At 55.5% G+C, this 21,082-nt stretch overlaps 2 protein-coding genes and 1 long non-coding RNA gene across 32 annotated transcripts in view; 2 read left to right on the top strand and 1 right to left on the bottom strand.

The window, feature by feature from the left end:
- The window catches only part of PC (pyruvate carboxylase), a 90,453-nt gene extending 82,214 nt beyond the window's left edge, over positions 1–8,239 (top strand). For all 26 annotated transcript variants that reach the window (XM_070564284.1, XM_070564297.1, XM_070564295.1 and 23 more), the window contains 11 exons: positions 3,264–3,408; positions 3,784–3,873; positions 3,961–4,182; positions 4,694–4,850; positions 5,463–5,703; positions 5,818–6,067; positions 6,278–6,522; positions 6,607–6,786; positions 6,863–7,111; positions 7,387–7,527; positions 7,606–8,239. In XM_070564284.1, the coding sequence (XP_070420385.1) occupies positions 3,264–3,408; positions 3,784–3,873; positions 3,961–4,182; positions 4,694–4,850; positions 5,463–5,703; positions 5,818–6,067; positions 6,278–6,522; positions 6,607–6,786; positions 6,863–7,111; positions 7,387–7,527; positions 7,606–7,854 (2,169 nt within the window). In that variant the 3' untranslated portion in view covers positions 7,855–8,239. The remainder of the gene's footprint in view (positions 1–3,263; positions 3,409–3,783; positions 3,874–3,960; positions 4,183–4,693; positions 4,851–5,462; positions 5,704–5,817; positions 6,068–6,277; positions 6,523–6,606; positions 6,787–6,862; positions 7,112–7,386; positions 7,528–7,605) is intronic.
- A 1,794-nt stretch (positions 8,240–10,033) lies between these two features.
- Positions 10,034–21,082, bottom strand: part of RCE1 (Ras converting CAAX endopeptidase 1) — an 83,967-nt gene continuing 72,918 nt past the window's right edge. The window contains exons 14-22 of one of the 3 annotated variants that reach the window (XM_070564313.1): positions 17,449–17,524; positions 13,013–13,487; positions 12,773–12,875; positions 12,595–12,678; positions 12,246–12,324; positions 11,541–11,708; positions 11,335–11,406; positions 10,999–11,061; positions 10,034–10,700 (exon numbers count right to left, since the gene is read on the bottom strand). In XM_070564313.1, coding sequence (XP_070420414.1) covers positions 10,465–10,700; positions 10,999–11,061; positions 11,335–11,406; positions 11,541–11,708; positions 12,246–12,324; positions 12,595–12,678; positions 12,773–12,875; positions 13,013–13,487; positions 17,449–17,524 — 1,356 coding nt within the window. In that variant the 3' untranslated portion in view covers positions 10,034–10,464. Of the gene's footprint in view, positions 10,701–10,998; positions 11,062–11,334; positions 11,407–11,540; positions 11,709–12,245; positions 12,325–12,594; positions 12,679–12,772; positions 12,876–13,012; positions 13,488–17,448; positions 17,525–21,082 lie in introns of those variants that run through there. The other 2 variants (XM_070564314.1, XM_070564316.1) reach the window with 2 other exon arrangements.
- The window catches only part of LOC139074381 (uncharacterized), a 31,182-nt gene continuing 23,474 nt past the window's right edge, over positions 13,375–21,082 (top strand). For 2 of the 3 annotated variants that reach the window (XR_011523941.1, XR_011523940.1), the window contains exon 1: positions 13,375–13,511. This is a non-coding gene — a long non-coding RNA (uncharacterized lncRNA). The remainder of the gene's footprint in view (positions 13,512–21,082) is intronic. The other variant, XR_011523942.1, reaches the window with a different exon arrangement.

Genomic DNA, 21,082 nt, shown 5'->3' with positions numbered 1-21,082 from the left:
CGCGGCCACTGCAGCGCCCACGGGTGGCTCCTGGTCACGCCCAAGGCCCTGGCTGGCGCGGGCCCGCCGTGCGGCCCCCCAGTGCTGCCGCAGCGCACTCACCCTGGCACAGGCGCGCGCGCCCCCGGCCGCCCTGGCGCCCCGGCATCCTGCACCGCACGGGCGCCGCCGCCGCCGCCGCCGCTGCGCGAACCGTCACTCTGCAGACAGCCAGACAAAGCGCCAGCTCGCGGGCCCCTTCACCATCTCCCGGAGACGGGAGTCTTTGTCACATGTCGCTGGGCACCCTCCCCAACACACCCACACATGCCCACACACCCACACGTCCCCGCACCCACAGGCGGGGCTGGGCGCAAACCCGCACTGTTGCTGGGACCCTCACGTTCACAGACACACGCTGAAGGTCACAACCGTTCTGCATCACCGAGTCACGTGGATGGTCCCCAACAGGCACGGGGCCCTGGAGGGGACTGGGGCGGACTGGGGCGACGCCCCCGGCAGGCTGCCGTGGGTGGGGCCGAGAGGGCTCGGCCTCCGGGCTGGCGCCGTGCCCCGCCCCGCTGCCTGCCCCTCCCTCCCACTTCCAGGCTCCCCGCCCGCCCGCCGGTCTCTGCCTCGGGCCCGATTGGTCTGCGCGCGTTTCCCAGCAGGCCGGCGGTGGCACGCTGTTTGAAGCTGTGCGTCAGTGGTCCTCGCCGGGCGGCGGCTACTCCCACTCCTCTCTGCCTCTGCCGGGCCATTTCCCTGGAAGGAGTCGGGGACACGGACACGAGCTCGGCTCGGCTGAGAAAGGGGCCCCGGTGTGAGTTCCCAGCTTCTTGCCTCCGAGAGCCGGAGCTGGGTGGCAGCGCTGTGGGCTCGGAACCAGGTCGCGCACCTGTTCCTTCGCAGTGGGCCACGGGGTTGGCAGACAGGAAAAGTCACCACCTGCCCCTGGTGTCTCCTAGTCCTTAGGCTGCCTGGGTCCTCCCCTGCCCCCTTCCCTTCCCTCCAGACCTGATTCCTAGGGGCTGGGTGCAGTAGGAGCTCAGGGGAAGAGCCGGAATTCTAATCCTGCCTGATACGGTAGGCAGCCCGGGGCAAGTTATTTAACCACTGAAACAATTTCCTCATCTGGGCCAAGGGCTACTGTGTGTACTTAGGGACTTGATAGGGGCGAGAGAAGAAGTGATGCAGCCATGAGGGGCTTGGCCACTGGGAGCCCACAGCCATTCTTAGCATTGCTGCTCCGGGGCCCCAGCTCTCGCCTCTGTGAAATGAAGGCGCTGGATCCTAGCTCTGGTTGAGTGTGTTGCTCAGTGGCATGAGATCCTTCTGTGTTGCTCTTCTCGTCATCAAAAATGTCTTCGTTCACTCTACACACACGTTTACTAGCATCTGTTACACGCAGCCCTGTGCTGGGAGTTGGGGTTACAGTACAGAGGAGATGACAGACCCTCCAGAATTACGGAGGGAGAGGGGTCTACAAAAGAGAAACGCAGGATGGGACAGAGGAGACCTCAGAGGATCCTCTCACCCCTATGCGGCTCTAGGTTCTTTACGTGGTTTCGCTGTGCTTCTCTTTTCAGGTGCCATGCCTTGGCCCAGGTGAAATGTCCCCATCTCTTTAGGAGGGACAGGGATCAGACTCAGGACAGACAGGCAGACCTGTCACACCAGACAGGCAAGAGGCCACATTGACTGGGTCTCACTCTGCAGTGGCCGCCTATGGGACGCTGGTGGGGGAGACACTCTTCCCATCTTGGCCTCCAGGCAGGAGGAGCCCTAGGGGGACAGGTAGCATCTCTCAGAGCAGCTCATGCTGCACCTGGAGTCCCTATTGAAGGTGCCAGCAGGGATCATGAATGGGTGACAAACGGAGATACCTTTTCTGAAGGGACAGGCGCGCACAGTCTGAAATTCTGTCCTCGTGGCCTTGCAGTCATGGGGCATCTCTCAGCGCTGGCTCCGAGGCCCCATGCGGCCTCTGGGCTGGACTGCCCTGCCCCAGCTCCATGCTGTCATCCAGCGTTTAATCAGCAGAACTGAGGGTCCTTGTGCACAAAGCAGGCGGACCCAGGGACCTCAGACAGCACCCCTGCTGCCCTCAAGATGCTCCCAGCTGCGTGAGGAATGCAGACAAGCAAAAGATGATGAGACCAAGGGAGGAGCTGAGCAACCGCTGATCCCACGGAGGCCCCCTAGAAAGGGAGCGCGTGGCTCTGCTGTGAGGGCGGGTGGGGAGGACAAAGGGGGTCTTTGAGTTCCGACTTCCAGGAAGAGCTTCCAGGCAGGTGCAGAGGTGTGGAGGTGTGTGGCGTGGCTAGAAGTGGCTGTGATGAGGAAGCCTGGCAGGAGGCGTGGCCTGGAGACAAGAGGTCAGATCTAGAGATGGCCACTGTAGAATGGATCATCTGGCTGGACCAGTGACACGGGGGGGTAGCTGGTGACGGTGATGGAGTGTAGGGTTGGTAACTGGGTAGACAGGGAAGCCCACCAGAAGGCAGAGGCAGCCTGGGGGAGGGAAGCCAGTTTTGGACGTGATGAGCTTGTGTGAAGGACGCGCAGGAGAGGTGCGCAGGAGGCATTTCCACTGTCGGGTCTTGGCTCAAGCTGGAGGCCTGGGACGAGGGGCCCCAGGGAGAGTGTGCTGTGTGAGGTGAGGCCCAGTGACAGCCCTGAGGATGCCATCCTGCAGCCGGGAGAGGAGGCCCCAGTGGGAACTAGGGAGGAGGAGGAGAGCATGATGTCTTGGAAGCCCAGCCCAGGGAGAGAACGTCCCAGTAGGAGCTGTTTGCGAGAGGGTGGGACAGCGCCCGCTGAATTTAGTGACAGGAGAACATCGTGTGAGAATATTTGGTGAGACGATCAGTGTGGCCGCCTGTTGAGTGTGTAGGGGTTGGGGGGAGTTGAAGGCAGGGGCCTCTCAAGAATCGTGGCTGGAAGGGCGGAAGCGTGGCTGGTTTGCGCCACGGTGCTGTGGGAGAGGCCTAATCCACTTGCTCGGCTGTGTGGAGGGGAGGACGTGCTCCCAGGTCCCTGAGGAAAGAGGAGGTGGGATTCAGCACATGCCTTAGGTGAGCAAGGAGGGAGGAAGCAGGCTCAGCCCCCTGACAGCTTAGGGGACTCTGCCAGGGGGTTGTGAGGAGATGGGGAAATGCCACTCCACGCGAGGCCTTGAACCTCAGCACGGAATCCTGGGGAACCTGGGAAGCTATGCTGGCCCAGGGTGACACCTTCAGCCGCTTTCCTGATCCACGCTCCCACCCGCCTCTGTCCTGCAGACCAACATCCCCTTCCTGCAGAATGTGCTCAACAACCAGCAGTTCCTGGCAGGCACCGTGGACACCCAGTTCATCGACGAGAACCCGGAGCTATTCCAGCTGCGGCCCGCACAGAACCGGGCCCAGAAGCTGCTGCACTACCTCGGTCCGGCCCCGAGAATGCCCTTCTCTCCCCTCCCAGATGCCTCGCTTTGGCCCCCTGCCCACACCGCTTCCTAGTGCCCCCTGCCCTCAGTCTGGTCCTGCACCCTCCTCCCTTGCTTCACTCTCCCCCACCCCCACCTTCCTTGCTCCGGATCTTAGAGAACACCCCCCCCCCCACCTTTTCCATCCATGTGGCCCTCAATAGGTCCCCACTGCCTGGACCCAGGAGGCCCTGGCTTTGGAGAGGACAGGGGCCAGCTGGAGGACCGGGATTCTTGGAGGAATCCCTCCACCCCCGAGCCCACCTACTCTCACTCCTGCCCTCAACTCAGACTCTGCCCAGCCTGCCCTGACCTGACGCCCACTGTCTCCCCAGGACATGTCATGGTGAATGGCCCGACCACCCCGATCCCCGTCAAGGCCAGCCCCAGCCCTACGGACCCCATTGTCCCTGCGGTGCCCATAGGTAAGTGAGATTCATTCTGCCAACTTGGGGGGAGACAGAGGAGGCTGCCACCTGCAGGATGGGTGCTAATGCCCTGGTCTGCCCTAGGCCCACCCCCGGCTGGTTTCAGAGACATCCTGCTTCGGGAGGGGCCCGAGGGCTTTGCTCGAGCAGTGCGGAACCACCAGGGGCTGCTGCTGATGGACACGACCTTCAGGGATGCCCACCAGTCACTGCTGGCCACTCGTGTGCGAACCCATGATCTCAAAAAGATCGCCCCCTATGTTGCCCACAATTTCAGCAACCTCTTCAGCATAGAGAACTGGGGAGGTAGGCTGGAGGAGGGCTGGAATGTGGGGCAGCACCTGGAAGGAATCTGGTACCCATGGTGTAGCCAGGCCCCTGGGGACTCTCTAGGAGAGGCTGGAGATGTTAACATTGATGGAACCAGTGATAACCGAACAAGGCACAGTGTTCATTTGTTCAGCAGTGACTGGTGCCCACTCTGGCCAGGCCTGGTGCTGGGCATGAGATCACAGAGACCCAGGCAGCTCAGGGCCGGAGACGAGACACCAGCCTGTTGGTTAATTTTAGCACAGAGCATTTGCGGGGGGGGGGCAGGGGGGAGGCTGCGAGAGGGGGTGCAGAGCACACAGTGAGCCTGAGCTGTCCTGAGAGATCAGCGAAGGAAAAAGTCTGCAGGGGTTGGGGTGGGAACTCGAGACCCTGAAGATGATCAGGGCCAGGTGTTTGGGCCCGAGGCTCAGGCTGCAGAGCTGCAGGGCGTGGTGGGGTTTCTGGGACATGTGGGGCTGACCTAGGCCTCTCGGTCCCTGTGCAGGAGCCACGTTTGACGTTGCGATGCGTTTCCTGTATGAGTGCCCTTGGAGGCGGCTGCAGGAGCTCCGCGAGCTCATCCCCAACATCCCGTTCCAGATGCTTCTGCGGGGGGCCAATGCCGTGGGCTACACCAACTATCCCGACAATGTGGTTTTCAAGTGAGCCTGGGGGTGGTGAGCAGACAGTGCACGGCGTGCCCAGGTGGGCACTGGGCCACACTGCAGTGGCCTCTGCCCTCCACCTGGCTCAAAACCAAGTCTCTCAGTGGCTGCACCCTAGGGGGGCTGCTAAGTGCAGAATTATAGTTCAGGAACTAGAAAGGGTTCTAGGTCATGGGGCAGTGGAGGCCCCGAGAGGGCAGGTGACTTGTCCCAGGCCATGTGGTGGAGAGCTCGGGCTAGAACCCAGGCCTCAGGACTCCTTGTCCAGTGCTCTTTGTCCCTCGGCCTGCCACTCCTTTGGAAAGCAAAGGGTCCCCAGCTGACCTCTCTGACCTGGGCAGACCAAGCTGCACCGCACGTGACTAGTGTTGGACAGCTCTGCTCTGTGCTGGATGCTCTGGGGCAATGCTGCCCAGCCCAGGCTGCCCTGGAGAAGGCCTCGTCCGCACGGTGGTTTCCCCGACACTGGCTCTGTGGGTGCTGTGCCCCTGCCAGGCTAGACTCTCCCACCTCATTCCCCAGGGCCCGCAGGTAGGCCAGAAGCCAGAGAAGGATGTGTTGGGGGGGGCGTAGGATGGGGCTAACTCTCAGGCTCTCCTGCCCTCTCAGGTTCTGTGAGGTGGCCAAGGAGAACGGCATGGACGTCTTCCGGGTCTTTGACTCCCTCAACTACCTGCCCAACCTGCTGCTGGGCATGGAGGCGGCAGGCAGCGCTGGTGGCGTGGTGGAGGCCGCCATCTCCTACACGGGTGACGTGGCCGACCCCAGTCGTACCAAATACTCGCTGCAGTATTACATGGATTTGGCTGAAGAGCTGGTGCGAGCTGGCACCCACATCCTGTGCATCAAGGTGCCTGGGCCCGCCCACCCCCGGGAGTCTCCCCCTTGCCCACTTCTCCCTCTTTGCCTCCCCACCATGTCCCCTCCTTACCGTCTTTCTCATTATCCTCCCCTCTTCCTTCAGGACATGGCAGGGTTGCTGAAGCCACTGGCCTGCACCATGCTGGTCAGCTCCCTCCGGGACCGCTTCCCTGACCTCCCACTGCACATCCACACCCACGACACGTCAGGGGCAGGCGTGGCAGCCATGCTGGCCTCTGCCCAGGCTGGAGCCGATGTGGTGGATGTGGCATCTGACGCCATGTCTGGGATGACTTCACAGCCTAGCATGGGGGCCCTGGTGGCCTGTACCCGAGGGACTCCCCTGGACACAGGTAGGAACAGCAGCAGCCCACGGCCATTCCCCTCTCAAAGCTGCAGCCCCCCCGTGGAGTCTGGTATATCTTAGCATCCAGATGCTCTTGCCTCGCCTTGCCTTCCATCACCCACATCTGAGCTGGGATCCAAGCTGGCCCGGGGTCCTGGGAGGAGCACCCGGGAGCTCAGCACATCTCCAAGCCTTCCCACCCCCGGCCTCCCTGCAGGGGTGCCCCTGGAGCGCGTGTTTGACTACAGTGAGTACTGGGAGGGGGCCCGGGGACTGTATGCGGCCTTTGACTGCACGGCCACCATGAAGTCTGGCAACTCGGACGTATATGAGAACGAGATCCCAGGGGGCCAGTACACCAACCTGCACTTTCAGGCACACAGCATGGGGCTTGGCTCCAAGTTCAAGGAGGTCAAGAAGGCCTACGTGGAGGCCAACCAGATGCTGGGTGACCTCATCAAGGTGAGCCAGGCCCAGTGCTCTTCCCCTTGCCTCTGGGCCTCCATAAGGTGCCTGGCACCCTAATCCGAGGGCCCTTCTCCTCAGGTGACACCCTCCTCCAAGATCGTGGGGGACCTGGCCCAGTTCATGGTGCAGAACGGGCTGAGCCGGGCGGAGGCCGAAGCCCAGGCAGAGGAGCTGTCCTTCCCCCGCTCCGTGGTGGAGTTCCTGCAGGGCTACATTGGCATCCCGCACGGGGGGTTCCCGGAGCCCCTTCGCTCTAAGGTAGGGAAGGCCCAGCACGATGTGAGGGTGAGGGCTGGTGCAGGAATCGGGCCTGACCCACAGCTTTGTTCCCCAGGTTCTAAAGGACCTGCCAAGGGTGGAGGGACGGCCCGGAGCCTCCCTCCCTCCCCTGGATCTGCAGGCGCTGGAGAAGGAGCTGACAGAGCGGCACGGGGAGGAGGTGACCCCAGAGGACGTGCTCTCGGCAGCCATATACCCTGATGTCTTTGCCCACTTCAAGGATTTCACTGCCACCTTTGGCCCCCTGGATAGCCTCAATACCCGCCTCTTCCTGCAGGGACCCAAAATTGCAGAGGAGTTTGAGGTCAGTGGCTCTGACACCTGTCTACACTCCACCCCCGCACCCCTGCCCCGGCCATCCCCGAGGACCCTGGCACAGCTAAAGCTCCAGCTTTAGCTCGGCTGTCACCTGGACTCATGAGGTGTGGGTGCGCAAAGTACCCTTGACAGACCAGGGAGCTAGGCCTTTATGAGTGAGAAGCTGAGACCCAGGGTGGGGGCTTGCCTGTGACTGGGTCAGGGGGCTGATCCCTCCCCACTCGCCCCGCCCCACCCTGAGCCTCCACGCCCTCCCTGCAGGTGGAGCTGGAGCGGGGTAAGACGCTGCACATCAAAGCCTTGGCCATAAGTGACTTGAACAGGGCCGGCCAGAGGCAGGTCTTCTTTGAGCTCAATGGACAGCTGCGGTGCATTCTGGTCAAGGACACTCAGGCCATGAAGGTACAGCTCCCCTGGGCCAGGCAGGCGGTGGGGATGGACAGAGCCTGGTGTCTCATGTGCCCTCTGCCCTGTCTGCAGGAGATGCACTTCCACCCCAAGGCCCTGAAGGATGTGAAGGGTCAGATTGGAGCACCCATGCCTGGGAAGGTGATAGACATCAAGGTGGCGGCAGGGGCCAAGGTGGCCAAGGGCCAGCCCCTGTGTGTGCTCAGCGCCATGAAGATGGAGACTGTGGTGACCTCGCCCATGGAGGGCACTGTCCGCAAGGTCCATGTGACCACAGACATGACACTGGAAGGTGACGACCTCATCCTGGAGATTGAGTGATCTTGCCCCAGACTGGCAGCCCCACCCCAAGCCTTCAACAGACGTTGCGCTGCCAGGGCAGGCCCAGGTCAGCCAGTGCGGGGGGCAGGAAGGCCTGGCCCCGGAGCTCCTGTCCTCAGCGGCTTGTGGCAGGAGACACTGCCTGCAGTGGCCCATTCCCTTCCTCCAGCCAGCTGTCCTTTCCCTGCTGGTGGACAGTTGCTCACGCATTCATCTCTTGCCAAACAAGGGTCCTCCCCTTGCTGGAGACTGCATAGGTGGTGGCACATCACAGGTGGGCTGAGCACGCGGGGGAGCAGGTTTAGGGGTCCTACCTCCTGTGGGGGAGACGTAAGCCCCAGGTCCTGAGAACGATGCTCAATAAAACTGGCTTTCTCCTGCCCTCCACGCTGGGTCCTGTGCAGCCCCCGCCCCAGTGCCGCTGGGCAGACAGGCAGGGCTGACTCTTGGACTCCCACAGGGGCACATCAGCTTATCTTCCTCCTTGGAAGGTGTGAGGATGACAATAGTGGCCTTGGTTTAAGCCACTACAGAGTGCCTATTGTATACACACCCTAAACAGGATTAGCTAGTTGTTACAGGGAGCTTGCTTGGTGGGGAGGGGTGCTGTGCTAAGCACTCACACACTAACTCAGGGAGTCGACCTTCACCCGTTTCGTGGACACAGAAATGAAGTCACAGCAAGGTTAGCTAACCCATCCAGGAGAGGCAGAGACGGCTCAAACCCAGGCGGTTAGGGGACTTGCTTCCCCACCGCACGGCTTTACTTTCTAAATCTAGGGCCAGCCTCCCACAGTTCAGGACTGGATGCAAAGAGGCGCCACCTTCTGGGAGGTGAGAGAGACTCTCAGGTGTGAGAACCTCTGGGTGTGAGGAATTTGCTGGAAGGTTAGGAGCACGGGACTGAGAGTCCTAGGATCTAATCCTGCCCATCCCCCACAACCAGCCCTCCAGAGAATCGTAATCCTCAGGTGCAGTTCCCTCACCTGCAAGGTGGGACAGCAACCTTGTCTGCATCACTGCACTGCTGCTCCCCACCCCATGGGGAAGGTGAGGATGGTGACTGAGGTGAAAGGCAATTCCTGAGCAGGAACACAAAGAAGGGGAGGGGCAGAGTCCAGATCCCTGGACCCTGGGAGACCAGGCAGGAAGTACAGCCCCAGCACCCTGCCAGCCCAGTGCTCTCGGGGTACCACAACCTAATCTTTGGGGTGGGCCTTGGCCGCCTCCTCTTTGGCCTCTAGGATCCCAAATGTACCCTCTAAAACAGGCCGGGGCCCAGGCTTCCCCCCCTCGCCAGCTGCTACACAGGCTGGGGGAGAGGAAAGTTCTCCAGCAAGGTAGGTGTGTGTGATGATGCCTTTTAGATCCAGGTGAATGTAGTTTAGTCACAGCCAACCTGGGGTGCCATGGGAAGTGACTGGCACATCAGTTTCCTTTCCTTCAACCACCAGCCTCAGGGAAGGGGACTCAGAACAACTTCCCTGAGTTTGGAATGTGACCCGAAGGAATAATATTCTTTTAAGATTAAAAAAAAGTGGTCTCATGGGAATGAGAACATGAAACACGTTCTAAAACCAAAAAGAAGAGCACGTAGAACACCAGCAGGTTCCAAGAACGAGCCTGGAGCTGTGCTGCCGCTCAGCAGGGCTGCGGCCTTGGTTCTGGTTCTTCCGGGGACCAGACAAGCAGCACAGAGGCAGATGTCTGAAGTGGAGAGACCCAGAGAAACGTCTCCTCCCAGGTGACTTTGAGCTGGTTCCTTTTCTAGTTGGACCTTTTTCTTCATGTGTAATGTGAGGCTGGTAGACACTGGTGAGGTCCTGATGGGGCCCCCACAGCGGACCCTCCACCCTCTCAGAGGACACAGGCTGGAGGCTCCATCACTGTAGTCGGGGCCCTGGGTCCCACTCCCCGACCCTGGTAGCCAAGGCAGAGGCCTGGGGATGAGCTGGGCCCACACCTGGTACCTGCAGTGCCAGGCCCACCTGTGCTAGGACTTGGGGCCTGGCTCAGGAAGGAAGATGCTACTGACAAGGCAGCCAGACACCCCCATCCTTTCCCCATTCCAGGGGATTGTGCCTACCAGGCTGACCTGCCCAGAGTCAAGCTAGCTGGGACAGGTGGTGGGCAGTCCCAAGACCCCAAATAGACTGATTCCCAAAGGTCCAAGGCCATGTTACCCAAGTTAAATCTCTTTAATATCCCAATACAAAGTCCTGATGCAAAAAGACAATGAGAAAACCCTGGGAAGTTACGGGGAGGGGTTTTGTAAATTCCACCCCCGAGCAGCTTTGCAGAGGCAGAGGGTCCAGAGGAACTCAGAGAAGCAGCGATCCAAAGTGAGGAAGGGAGTGCACGGCTCCTGGGACCTGCCCCTTGTCCCCTCACTCCCCGCTGCTGCTCAACCCCCTTTTGAGAGGGACCATACACTTTGGATATCTGTTCCTTTCTCTTGGTCCCTGGGATTCAACTAGCTCTGGCTTCAATCCCCTACAAAAATTCCTGAGATCTCGGGGACCCAAGCCAGCTCCTCCCCTGCAGCACCCCTTGCTGGGGAGGGGCTGGGGAGCCCGTGAGAGTTCATAGGAGTGTGTACAGGAGCGTGGGTCAGGAGCACAGGGGAGCCTCTGAGTCCCCTGCCCGCTCCAAAAGCACACAAAGGGGAAGGCTGCCGTAGAGCTTGGGGTCCGTGAGGGGCTGGAGCAGAAGCAGGAAGAGTCCCACACCCAGGGCATAGCCTGCCAGCAGGGGCCGCCTCTGCGGATGTTCCAGGGCCGCACAAACGGCAGGGAAGCCCATGTAATTGCAGAAGGAGTGGCAGAGAACCGGCCCAATCAGGTGTCCTGGGGAGGGGAGACAGAGTAGCTCATGGGGCAGTCCCACCACCTCCCCAGCCCTTCCAGGGCTAATGACCCTCAGCTCCTGGAACCGGAGATCAGTGCTCCACCCACCCACACACCACAGCCTCTGCTTCCGTCCGCCTCTCAGACCTCACCGGGTTGAGGGCCCTGGCTCAGACCTGTCTCAAGGGCGTGGTAGAAGACACTTGTTGCTCCTAGAACAAACACAGTATTCCCATTCTCCCTCCCACTCCTGTGGGCCCCTGAGCCCCCGGGAACCCATGAGAGACTGAGGACCAACCTGTGCGGATGAAGAGGAAAGCAGTGTAGGCACCGAAGACAGCTGTGTAGGAGAACTGGAACGCTGGAGACGGGGAGGCCGCGAGTGACCACACCTGTACGCTCTTCCTGCCCCAGCACTGCACACCCATCAGCCAGAGACATCCCCTTCCCCCTGGGGGCAGTGGCTGCCTGCTCCAGCACCTACGGCTGTCCTCTGCACCCCAACTCCCATGGTCAGCAGTCCCTCAAATACTATAGCCCTCTGTTCCCAATTCTTCCTCCTCTTCCTAGCTATCAGGGATACCCTCGCACACCCTAACCCAGGATTGCCCCAGGCAAGCTCTCTAGGACTCACCTGCAGACAAGAAGATGCTCCCCACACTGCTCTGGCGAAAACGAAGCTGCTCAAAAATGTGGTGAAAATGGGCTGGGAGGAAGGCAAGAACCGTGTCACATTCCTCCTGGTCCTGGTCTGCTCTATAGGTCCGACCCTTGCCCCAAGCCCCATTCTCCGCTCTCATGCTGGGAACATCTCAACAGGATCAGGTCGGACAGACTCACCAACTCCAAAGAAGAGTGGGCAGGTGAAAACAGCAGGGCCCAGGCCCGTGCATGGTGCTAACATGGGCAGCATGCAGGCCCGGAACACCAGCTCCTCTGTCAGGGGGGCGATGACTTGGTTTCGCAGCCAACGCATGTCTGTGAGGCAGCGGGCCCAGGAGCGAGGGGCTAGGGAGGGGATTCAGGACAAGCAGTGAGTGACCAGTTAGTGAACAAAGAGATCCTAGAGGTCTCAGGGGTCCCTCTCCCATAACCTTCTCCTGGCCAAACTCAGGTTAGGCACCAACACTCCTGAGAACAGTTAAGGGTCGACTTTGATTATCAGATCCAGCATAAAACAATGTCTCAAAAGACATTAGAAAGGGTAGGCATTAGTAGCTGAGGCAGGATATCCTGGTAGTAAACTCTGGAAATATCAAAATTTGCCCAAGACCAGTTCTGGTTTGGGGGAAGCCAAAGTTAGGGGAGGCAGGGGATAGTACTCTCTAGTCCACACCAAATACTGCTTGGTGGTCCCCAGAGGGCTCCTTGGACATCAGGAACTAACTCTTAAAGGCCACCTGCTATATGTTCTCATTTTGCTGATAGGGAAACACAGAACGGCTCACGCCTCATGGCCAGGTTCCACCATGAGCCCACTGACTCCCTTTCCCCATTGTCCTGGACCGCCCATGCCTACTCTTTCCCTTAGCCCTGAGGACTCACCTAAAACAACCTTCAACCCGTCTGTCAGGTCACAGGGGCAATCCATAGAAAGCTGCATCAGTGGGCCCAGGAAAAGGATCTGAGGACAGAAAAACAGGAGCGATCAAAGTAAAGGCTTAAACCATAATCCACTGCCCTTGCTCAGACAAGGTATCATGAGACTTCAAGCTTCCTGTTCTCAGCCAGGTTTTCCCACCCATGCATACCCGACGGACGATAGCCATATCACAATTCCTGTCTCCCATCAGTCAAAAGCTAGACACAATCAGAATAACACAAAAAGGCCACGGAAAAGAGCGTCATGCTAATAACAAAGAAAGAGGAAGAAACACAAAGCAGGAGTACTCACCATGGTCAGCAGCAGGGGCAACAGTGCTGCTGGGAAAATGCCCTCTAGCCTGAAGCCCATCAGGGTGAGCAGGGATGTGCCTGGCTGAGCCACAGGAAAGGGGGCATCAGTCTTGCTCCCTCCCCTAAAGAGTCCCAAGATCTCTCCCCAGCTGCCCTCTGCCCCGCCTCCTCCGCACCTGGATGCCCGTGAGTTCCCTCCAGAGTAGCACGCAGAGGGGCGAGAGACTGGACACCACCAGGACACTGGTGAAGCGTCGCTTAATGACGGCAGGGTGGTCCCTGCGGAAGGAGCAGTAAGTTCGGGGGGCCCACAGCCGCCTCCTGACAGCGCGGCCCCGCCCCCGGCTTGCGCAGGCTCCGCCCGCAGCCCCGCCTCCCGGAGGCGCGGGTCCCGGCCGCGCGCGCAGTCTCCGCACCTGGGCAGCTCGCTCTTCCAGACGTAGAGGCTGCCCACGTAGGAACAGGCGAGGCTGAGACATGAGAACACGGACACCCAGCAGCAGAGCCCGGGGCCTGGGCCGCCCAGAGCTGCTGACTCCGGCTGCCGCTCCGGCCGGGACACCGACAGCAGGCGCAGCCCATCCCCGCCCAGCGCCGCCATCGCGCCCGGACCCGCGGCGCGCACCAGTGACGTTATCTCGCCGCCGGTGGGCCCGCGCCTGCCGGAAGTGCGGGTGACGTCATCCGGCGGCGCGGGCTCCCGGACCTGCCCCGCCCCGCCCCTGACACTGACACAGACACGGGGCGCGCGAAGCAGCTTTATTGAACTGGAGACGGCGCGCGGCGCCGGCGGGTCGGCGTGGACGCGCAGGGAGAGGGCCCGGCTTAGGGCCCAGGGTCGGGACTCAGCCACTCGGACAGATTGGAGACCTCCTGCAGCCACAGCGCGTCCTGCGAGAGGAAAGGGGGCCCGGGGTGAGGACCCCTCGGCCGCGTCCCCGCCCTCCCGCCGCCCCTCTCTTGTCCGGTTACCTCCAGGCCGCTCCCCGGGCTCGCCCTGCTAGGGGTCAGGGAGGTCGCGGTGGGCTCCGCCGGGCGCGGGGCGGCCTCTGACGGGCTCGGGGCCCTGGCAGAGTGGAAAGCCCGCGTGTCCTCCACGCCATGGCGGAGCCTGCCCTTCTTGAGCCTCTTGTTTGTTACTTGCCTACTGGTCCCTAGGAGAAAACGAGCCCACTCATCTTACTCTCCTGGTGCTAGAAGGACCCTTGGGGCAGGGGTAAACCTGGGAGAAAGGGACGAGCTGGGGCCCTGCTCTTTTAGTTCTCCCACCTCAGATTCCTTTCATCAGGTCCTGTCCAGATCAAAACCCGGCAGCTCCGAGCCTTCCAGATCAGGCTGAGGCTGCAGAATGGTTTCAGGGTCTCCCTATCCCCTCTGGGCTGGTTCCTGGAAGGGGCGTCTGGGATTGTACCAAGCCCTTAGTTGGGGCTCACCCCCAGTCAGTCACTGTCTGCACACCGATTTTTCCTGGAGTCTGCACTATCCAGCTCCCTCCCTGCCACGCTCTGATTCTCCTGCCCTAAAGCCAGCCTTCACCTGTCTCTCCCACTGTTGCTGACGCTGCATTGGGCAGTGCCCATAGGCAGGCTTCCTACTATTAACTGATTCACTTGTGCAAATTTAAAGCGAGTTTGGATCAATAGATTCTTCCTGAGCAGGTCTTGGGAATGTAGATCAGTGAGCTGTCCCCTGGATGAAGTCACAGAGGCCAGAAGCGATGCAGAAGTGTGTATAAAGCCCAGGGGTGGAACAGAGAAGCTGTCAACCTTCTCTGGAGGTGAAGAAAGGTTTCCCTGAGGAGATGTCTGAGCTGGGTTTTGAAGGATGAAGATAAATATGCCAGACTGACAAGGGAGAGGAAAGGAATTCAGGCTGAAGGAGTCAGACAAACACCCAAAGGGGTTAAACAGTATCCTACATAAGTGCAGGGTCAGGGGCTGGCCCCGTGGCCTAGTGGTTAAGTTTGGTATGCTCTGCTTTGGCAGCCTGGTTCAGTTCCAGGTGCGACCTACACCACTTGTCGTCAGCCATGCTGTGGCAGACGACCCACAAAATAGATATTGACAGGGATGTTAGCTTAGGGTGAATCTTCGTCAGTAAAAAAACGCAAGGTGGGGAGTCCTGGGAGATGACTCTGAAGGGATTAGTAGGAATCAGAGAAGGCTAAAAAATGAATTTTTATCTGTAGGAAATAGGAAAGCAGTGAAGAGTTTTAAGCACTGGAGATATTTTGTATTTTAGAAAGATCATTCTGTCCAAGGTGTGGCTTAGAGTCAAATTAGAGGCAGGAAGACCTCCAGAAGTGAGGGCAGTGGAGACAGAGGAGTTAGAAGTATTCATGAGGCCAAATGGACAGGCCTTGGTGATAGACGAGATGTGGAAGGTTAGAATGAGGAGCATCTTGAATGAATCTCAGGTTTCAGATGTGAAAACTGTACAGGTAGTGGTGCTACTAATCATGACAGAGACTAAAGAAGAAGAGCTGATCTTGGAGGTATGTGCAGAGGGCAGGGTATTAGGAGAGAGGAACTTGAGGTACCACTGGGACCTCCACGTGGAGCTGCCTAGGGAGCAGATACATCTCCCATCTGGCGCTCAGGAGAGGCCTAGGCTGGTCACACCAACTGGGGAGTCTTGAGCCCAGAAGGAGGAGTCAGCGCCGGGGATGGAAGAGAGCAGTTAGGGAGGGAGTGCTGTATGAGCACTGTTTCGGGATGGCCAGAGAAAGCCAGGTGAAGAGAAAAGGCCAGAGAGGGGAGAAGCAGGGGAGTCACAGTCTTACAGTGCCAAATTCTGCAAAGAGTTAGGTACAGTAAAAATAAATGTACAATCAATTTGGTAATTAAGAAGCCTTCCCAAACAAGAGACTTGCAGTTCAGAGGCCACAGGGAAAGCAAGTGCCTGGGGTTAGGGAGAGAATGAGGGGAAGAAAGTTTTTGAGAACTTGGCTGAGATGTGATGGAGAGATGTGGAAGAAGTTCAAGATCATGGGAGATTTCCTTTTGAAGAATGAGAGATGGACCTGCTGATGGTAAAGAACTCAGAAGAGAAGGTGAAGGTGCAGAAGTGATAAGTGATGCGAGCAGGCCCCGAGAAAGCTCAGGTAATGCCACCCCTGAACCTGGAAGAGATGGGTCCCATGCTGATAAGGTTCAGGCAGTCGGGGGAGTACAAGTTGGGTGAGTTTACTGAGAACAGAGATCAGTAAATGTGAAGCAGGAAGCTAAGTCAGGAGGCAGAGGCTAGGTAGGTTGTTAAAAGAATGGAGTAGCCACTGAGGAGAAGGCCAGGAAGACAACAGAAAGGACTGACAAACTGAAGGCTTCCCAGTGAAGAGACCACAGACGTATGGTGGCATCACGCAGCATTCAGTGATTTTCTTCAGCAGAGCTGCCCACATGGGGCATAGGACTGATGGCAACTAGAGTTACAGCTTTGTAAGGCAGAGCAACCCAAGCCATCTTCCAGGGGGTTCCACTAGATTACACACGCCTAGGTTTTAAGGCTTTCAGAGAAAGCATGGGCTTTAGAGGCAGGAGGCTGAATTCACATCCTCCTACTGCTAAGCGCTCTACCCGACCTCAGCCTGGGTTGTCTCTTTTGTGAGAGAGGACCAATGCTGCCCACCCCAAAGGGGCTGTGAAACCCACCGTGAAACAGCAGTCACTGTGGAAGAGCCTAGCATCGCCCCAGTTCCACAGAAGGTGCTGAATTAAATGTTAATTTCTTCCTTCTAAGGAAAGTACTTATTCTTTTGTCCCTTCACTGCATAAATACTGAACTGTATGTGGTAAATACTGAATTGTGGTATGCTTCCATTCTTTCACAGCTCCAATCTAAATTTATAAAAATAGATTCTCTGCTTTATACAAGCCTTCACTGCAGGGTTCTTTTCAGCAGCAACAGCCCCCTCAACATTTAAAACATGGTTCACTTGACAGAATGATTCAAGAACACATCCTAGGCCAAAGCATAGACAACGTACAGCATGTTGTAGTTGTGACCCTGGAAAGAGGAATTTTACCAACAAAGCACAGGTGCTGAAGTCAGTCCCCAAACGCCCTCGAGCCCAGGCGCTGTTTTGTCTGACAGTGCATTCCCACTCATCTGGCTCTTACTGACAGACCAGAGCCACGCTGCCTGGGTTTGAATTCTGGCTCTGCCATTTACTAGTTACGTGACTTTGGTAAGTTTATTGACATCTCTGGGCCTCAGTTTCCTCATCTGTACAATGAGAATAATAAAACCTATGCCTCATAGGATTGTTTTGAGAATTAAGAGCACTAATACATCTTGAAAGCTCAGAACAGTGCCTGGCGTCTGCATCACACAGGTTCAGGTACCAGCGGGTATGGTTATTTCAAGCCACACACACCCCCCTGCCCCTGCTGGCCCTGCTTAAATGTTGGAGGGAGCAGGAAAGACTTCAGTATAATCACCATCACATCACACACGCTGACGCCTCTCCATAACATACATGAAGTTGGAGGTAGTGTCTGCGCCCAGGAGCAGCCTCCCAAGCCCCAAACAGTAGTAACCCAAACTAAGGAGAGCTGCACTATCAACACTAATGATGGAGAAAAGACGTGAAGGAAACAACTGGATTCAGGGGCCCGCCCCAGCATGTGCAGCTCTCTGTAACTGCGCAAACTATATGCAAAATTTCTAGTCCTCTCACCAGCTTTTGGGAGGGAACGCCTCCTGCTGTCCTAGAACACCTGTAATGGCAGTGGGAGCCAACCCCATCCCAGAAGGACATTGCTGTGGTCAAAGGTGCAGTTTGAAAGCTTCAAGTCACATTTTTTACTTCCCAGCTTTGCTCCAGCACTCACCTGAAAAGCTGAAACCTTACCTGCAAGGAACTCCAGGCTGCTGTTCTCATGTGCATCCTCTGTGCTCTGCTCTGCATCATTTTTCTCTGGGAGGAGCTGCTTAAAAAATTAGAAGTCCTAAGTGAGTTTTGCAGAAGCCTAAATGCGTCCCAGAGAGACGAATGTGCCTGGTGGCTTTATTGACCTCACAGGGCTGTCCTCCCACACCTGGAACTCCCTCTTACTTCCTCCTGGCTAATGTGAACCGCCCCCCCCGCCCCCCCACCGCCACAGCCCCCAGCCTTCAAGGCTTCCGTTTTCTGTTGGGAGTCTTTATAGCTAGCTCCAGCCACTCTGGGCATTCCCTTCCTCCTCTGAACTCCAGTCACTCGCCTACTGTCTGCCCCATTCCTCGGGCTCTGAAGGATGCACTGCCTGGCCCTGTTCATTTTTATGTGAGTGTGTCCATTTTCTACATCTTGAAGTTCTTGAAAAGCAGGGTTCCTCATGCCTGTATCTCTTTATAGCTAGTACAGTGCCTTGCACAGGGTAAGTGCTCAGCAAATGACTGACTGAGGTCAAACCTGGGAAGCCACAGAGCACATCTGTGCTCTTTGAAAGCCCTGCCATACTCAGTTCAGTGGGGACAGAGAAACTAAGGTACTTACTAAGATCAGAACCCAATCTTCCTAGTTCCTTGTTTTTCAAGAATACAAGTGTATAAAAACAGATATCCTCTTCATCAAAATTAAAAACTTTTGTGCTTTAAAAGACACTATAAAGAAAAGTCAACCCTCAAGAATGAGAGAAAATATTTGCAAATCATACCTGATAAGGGACTTGTATCCAGAATAAAGAACTCATATAACTCAACAAAATAACAACCCAATTAAAAAATGGTTTGACAAAGGATTTGAATAGACATTTCTCTAAAGAAGAGATACAAGTGGCCAATAACACACGAAAAGATGCTCAACATCATTAGTCATTAGGGAACTGCAAATCAAAACCACTATGAGAAACCACTTTACACCCACTAGTATGGCAATAATAATAATAATAATAGACAATAACAACCGTTGTTGAGGATGTGGAAAAATTGGAACCATTATACAGTGCTGATGGGAAAGCAAAATGGTGCAGCCAGTTTGGAAAACTGGGAGTTCCTCAAAAAGTTAAACAGTTATTATATGACCCAGAAATTCTATTCCTAGATGTATACCCAAGAGAATTACAAACATATGTCCACACAAAAGAAAGAATTATTCATAATAGCCAAAAAGTGGAAATAACACAAATGTCCATCAACTGATGAATGGATTAAAAAAGTGGTATATCCATACAATGGAATACTATTCAACCATAAAAAGGAAGGAAGTAGTATTGTTACATGTTACAACATGGATAAACCTTGAAAACATGCTAAGTGAAAGAAGCCAGACACAAAAGGCCACTTACTGTATGATTCCATTTATGTGAAATACCCGGTAGAGGCAAATCCACAGAGACGGAAAGTAGATTAGCGGTTGCCAGGGGCTGGATGATGGGGGAATTGGGACTGACTGCAAATTAGGTACAGGGTTTCTTTTCTGTGTGATGGAAATGTTCTGGAATTTAGTGGTGATGGTTGCATAACACAATGAATATACTTAAAACCACTGCATTGTACAATTTAAAATGGTAAACTTTCTGGTATGTGAATTATAACAATCAAAAGTAGATATTCTATCATATATTGTTTACTAAAGCAAGTTTCAATTTCTAAGTAATTATATTCCAAGGAACATAGAAGGGGTAAAGATGGCCCTGGGGGTATTAAAAAAGTATTAGGAAATTTTCCAAACATTTTTTTCTTCTTTGAGAAAAAGCGTATTCTTTTACTTTATTCCAGCCTGGAAAATCTCACGTAATAGACAAACCTTTCTCCTATCTTGAAACTGGTCTCACCAAGGAAATACCCACATTCAGATATAAAGCTCTGAGCCCAGGGGAGCCTCGCACACTCTTCATTCATCATCAGGTCCCCTAGGTGAGTCAGCCCTATCCTTGGATTTAGCATTCTATGAGACATTTAATTCTGGTCTGCCCTCCTGGGAAACAACACCTTTTCTCAGAAAGCTGCCTCCCTGTTACTGCTCCTGCTTATTCTGAGTTTAAGTTTTCAGTCCGTACACACATATGTGACACTAAACCCTGGAAAACTGTCTTGTCTACCCTTTCATGGCTGACTGCCCTCTGTTCCAACACCCAGGCTTAAAATCTCCACTCCTGGCATGACTTTTCCCTGAATATATTCTATAAAACTCTCAATACATATTTTCTCATTTCTTCCATTTTTCCACAAACTATATAATAGCCATAGATGGTTTTATTCTATATTACTCAAGAGGTCAACTATTAGACTTTCACCTCTTTAGAGATGGAAACTGAGGGACTGGTCCAGAGGTAGAATTTGACCTATCATCATTGGTCGTGTAGTTTTTAGCTGACGCCACTGGGTGCCACTCTTGTGCCACTAACAAGTTATCACTAAATGGCCATTATCAGAGGGAAACAGTAATAAACCTGAATGGAGCAGCTCGGGTTCTATTCAGTGCCTCTGATCACTAATATTCCCTGGGTTTGTAATCCACTCCTCTAAGGTAACAATGTTACTAGGTTTTGGAGCCAGGAGACCTCAGTACAAATCCTAGCCTTGCCATTTACTGACTGTGTGATTTGGGACAAATAAGGAAAGTTCTGTAACTAGCTTCTTCATCTATAAAATGGGGAAACTACAACCTCTCTCGTAGGATCTTTGTGGAGATGAAAATGGAAATCTTGGCAAAGATTAGGGATTCAATAACTGATCCTTCCAAGACCTATGACTACGAACGAGAGTTCAAGAGCCATCTGCCAAGTTAATTGGGCTATGAATGGCCCCGAGGCTATGGGCTATCACTATAGCAACAGAATGGGACAAAAGAGATCAGATCATTTTCTTTTGAGATCTCACTGGGATATCAGAGAGACCCAAGCAAAAGCACTCCACAGGCTGAAACACTGCTAGATCCTACCCATGTATCCAGGTCCAATGATAACGGCACATGCCTTCCCTGAACCTATCCCTAGACATTTGAAGATGTGGATAGCCGTAGTGAACTGAATAGTCGCCCCCCCCCCCCCGCCCCCGCAAAAGATATGTCCTAGTCTTAACCCCCAGAACCTGTGAATGTGACTTTATTTGGAAAAAGGGTCTTGACAGATGTAATTAAGGATCTCAAGATCAGATCATCGTGGATTTAGAGTGGGTCCTAAATCCAATGAGAGATGCCCTTATAAGAGAATGGCAGAGGGAGATCTGACAAAGAGGAAAGGCCATGTGAAGATGGAGGCAGAGATTGGAGTGTTGTGGCCACAAGCCAAGGAACATCTGGGGCCACCAGAAGCTGGAAGGGGTAAGGAAGGATTCTCCCCTCGAGCCTTTGGAGAGAGCGTGGCCCTGCCAACACCTTGATTTCAGACTTCTGGACTCCAGAACTGTGAGATAATAAATTCCTGTTGTTTTTAAGCCACCAAGTTTCTGGTAATTTGTCACAGCATTCATAGGAAACTGATACAATGGGTATTAGCTTTTATTTGCTCAAGTTGCGGGCAGCAGCTTTCAAAGTTGGAGGGAAACCAGCACAAGTATTT

Source organism: Equus przewalskii, chromosome 11, assembly GCF_037783145.1.
Source record: "Equus przewalskii isolate Varuska chromosome 11, EquPr2, whole genome shotgun sequence".
NCBI classification, from domain to species: domain Eukaryota; kingdom Metazoa; phylum Chordata; class Mammalia; order Perissodactyla; family Equidae; genus Equus; species Equus przewalskii.
This window is presented reverse-complemented; position numbering and strand designations above follow the sequence as displayed.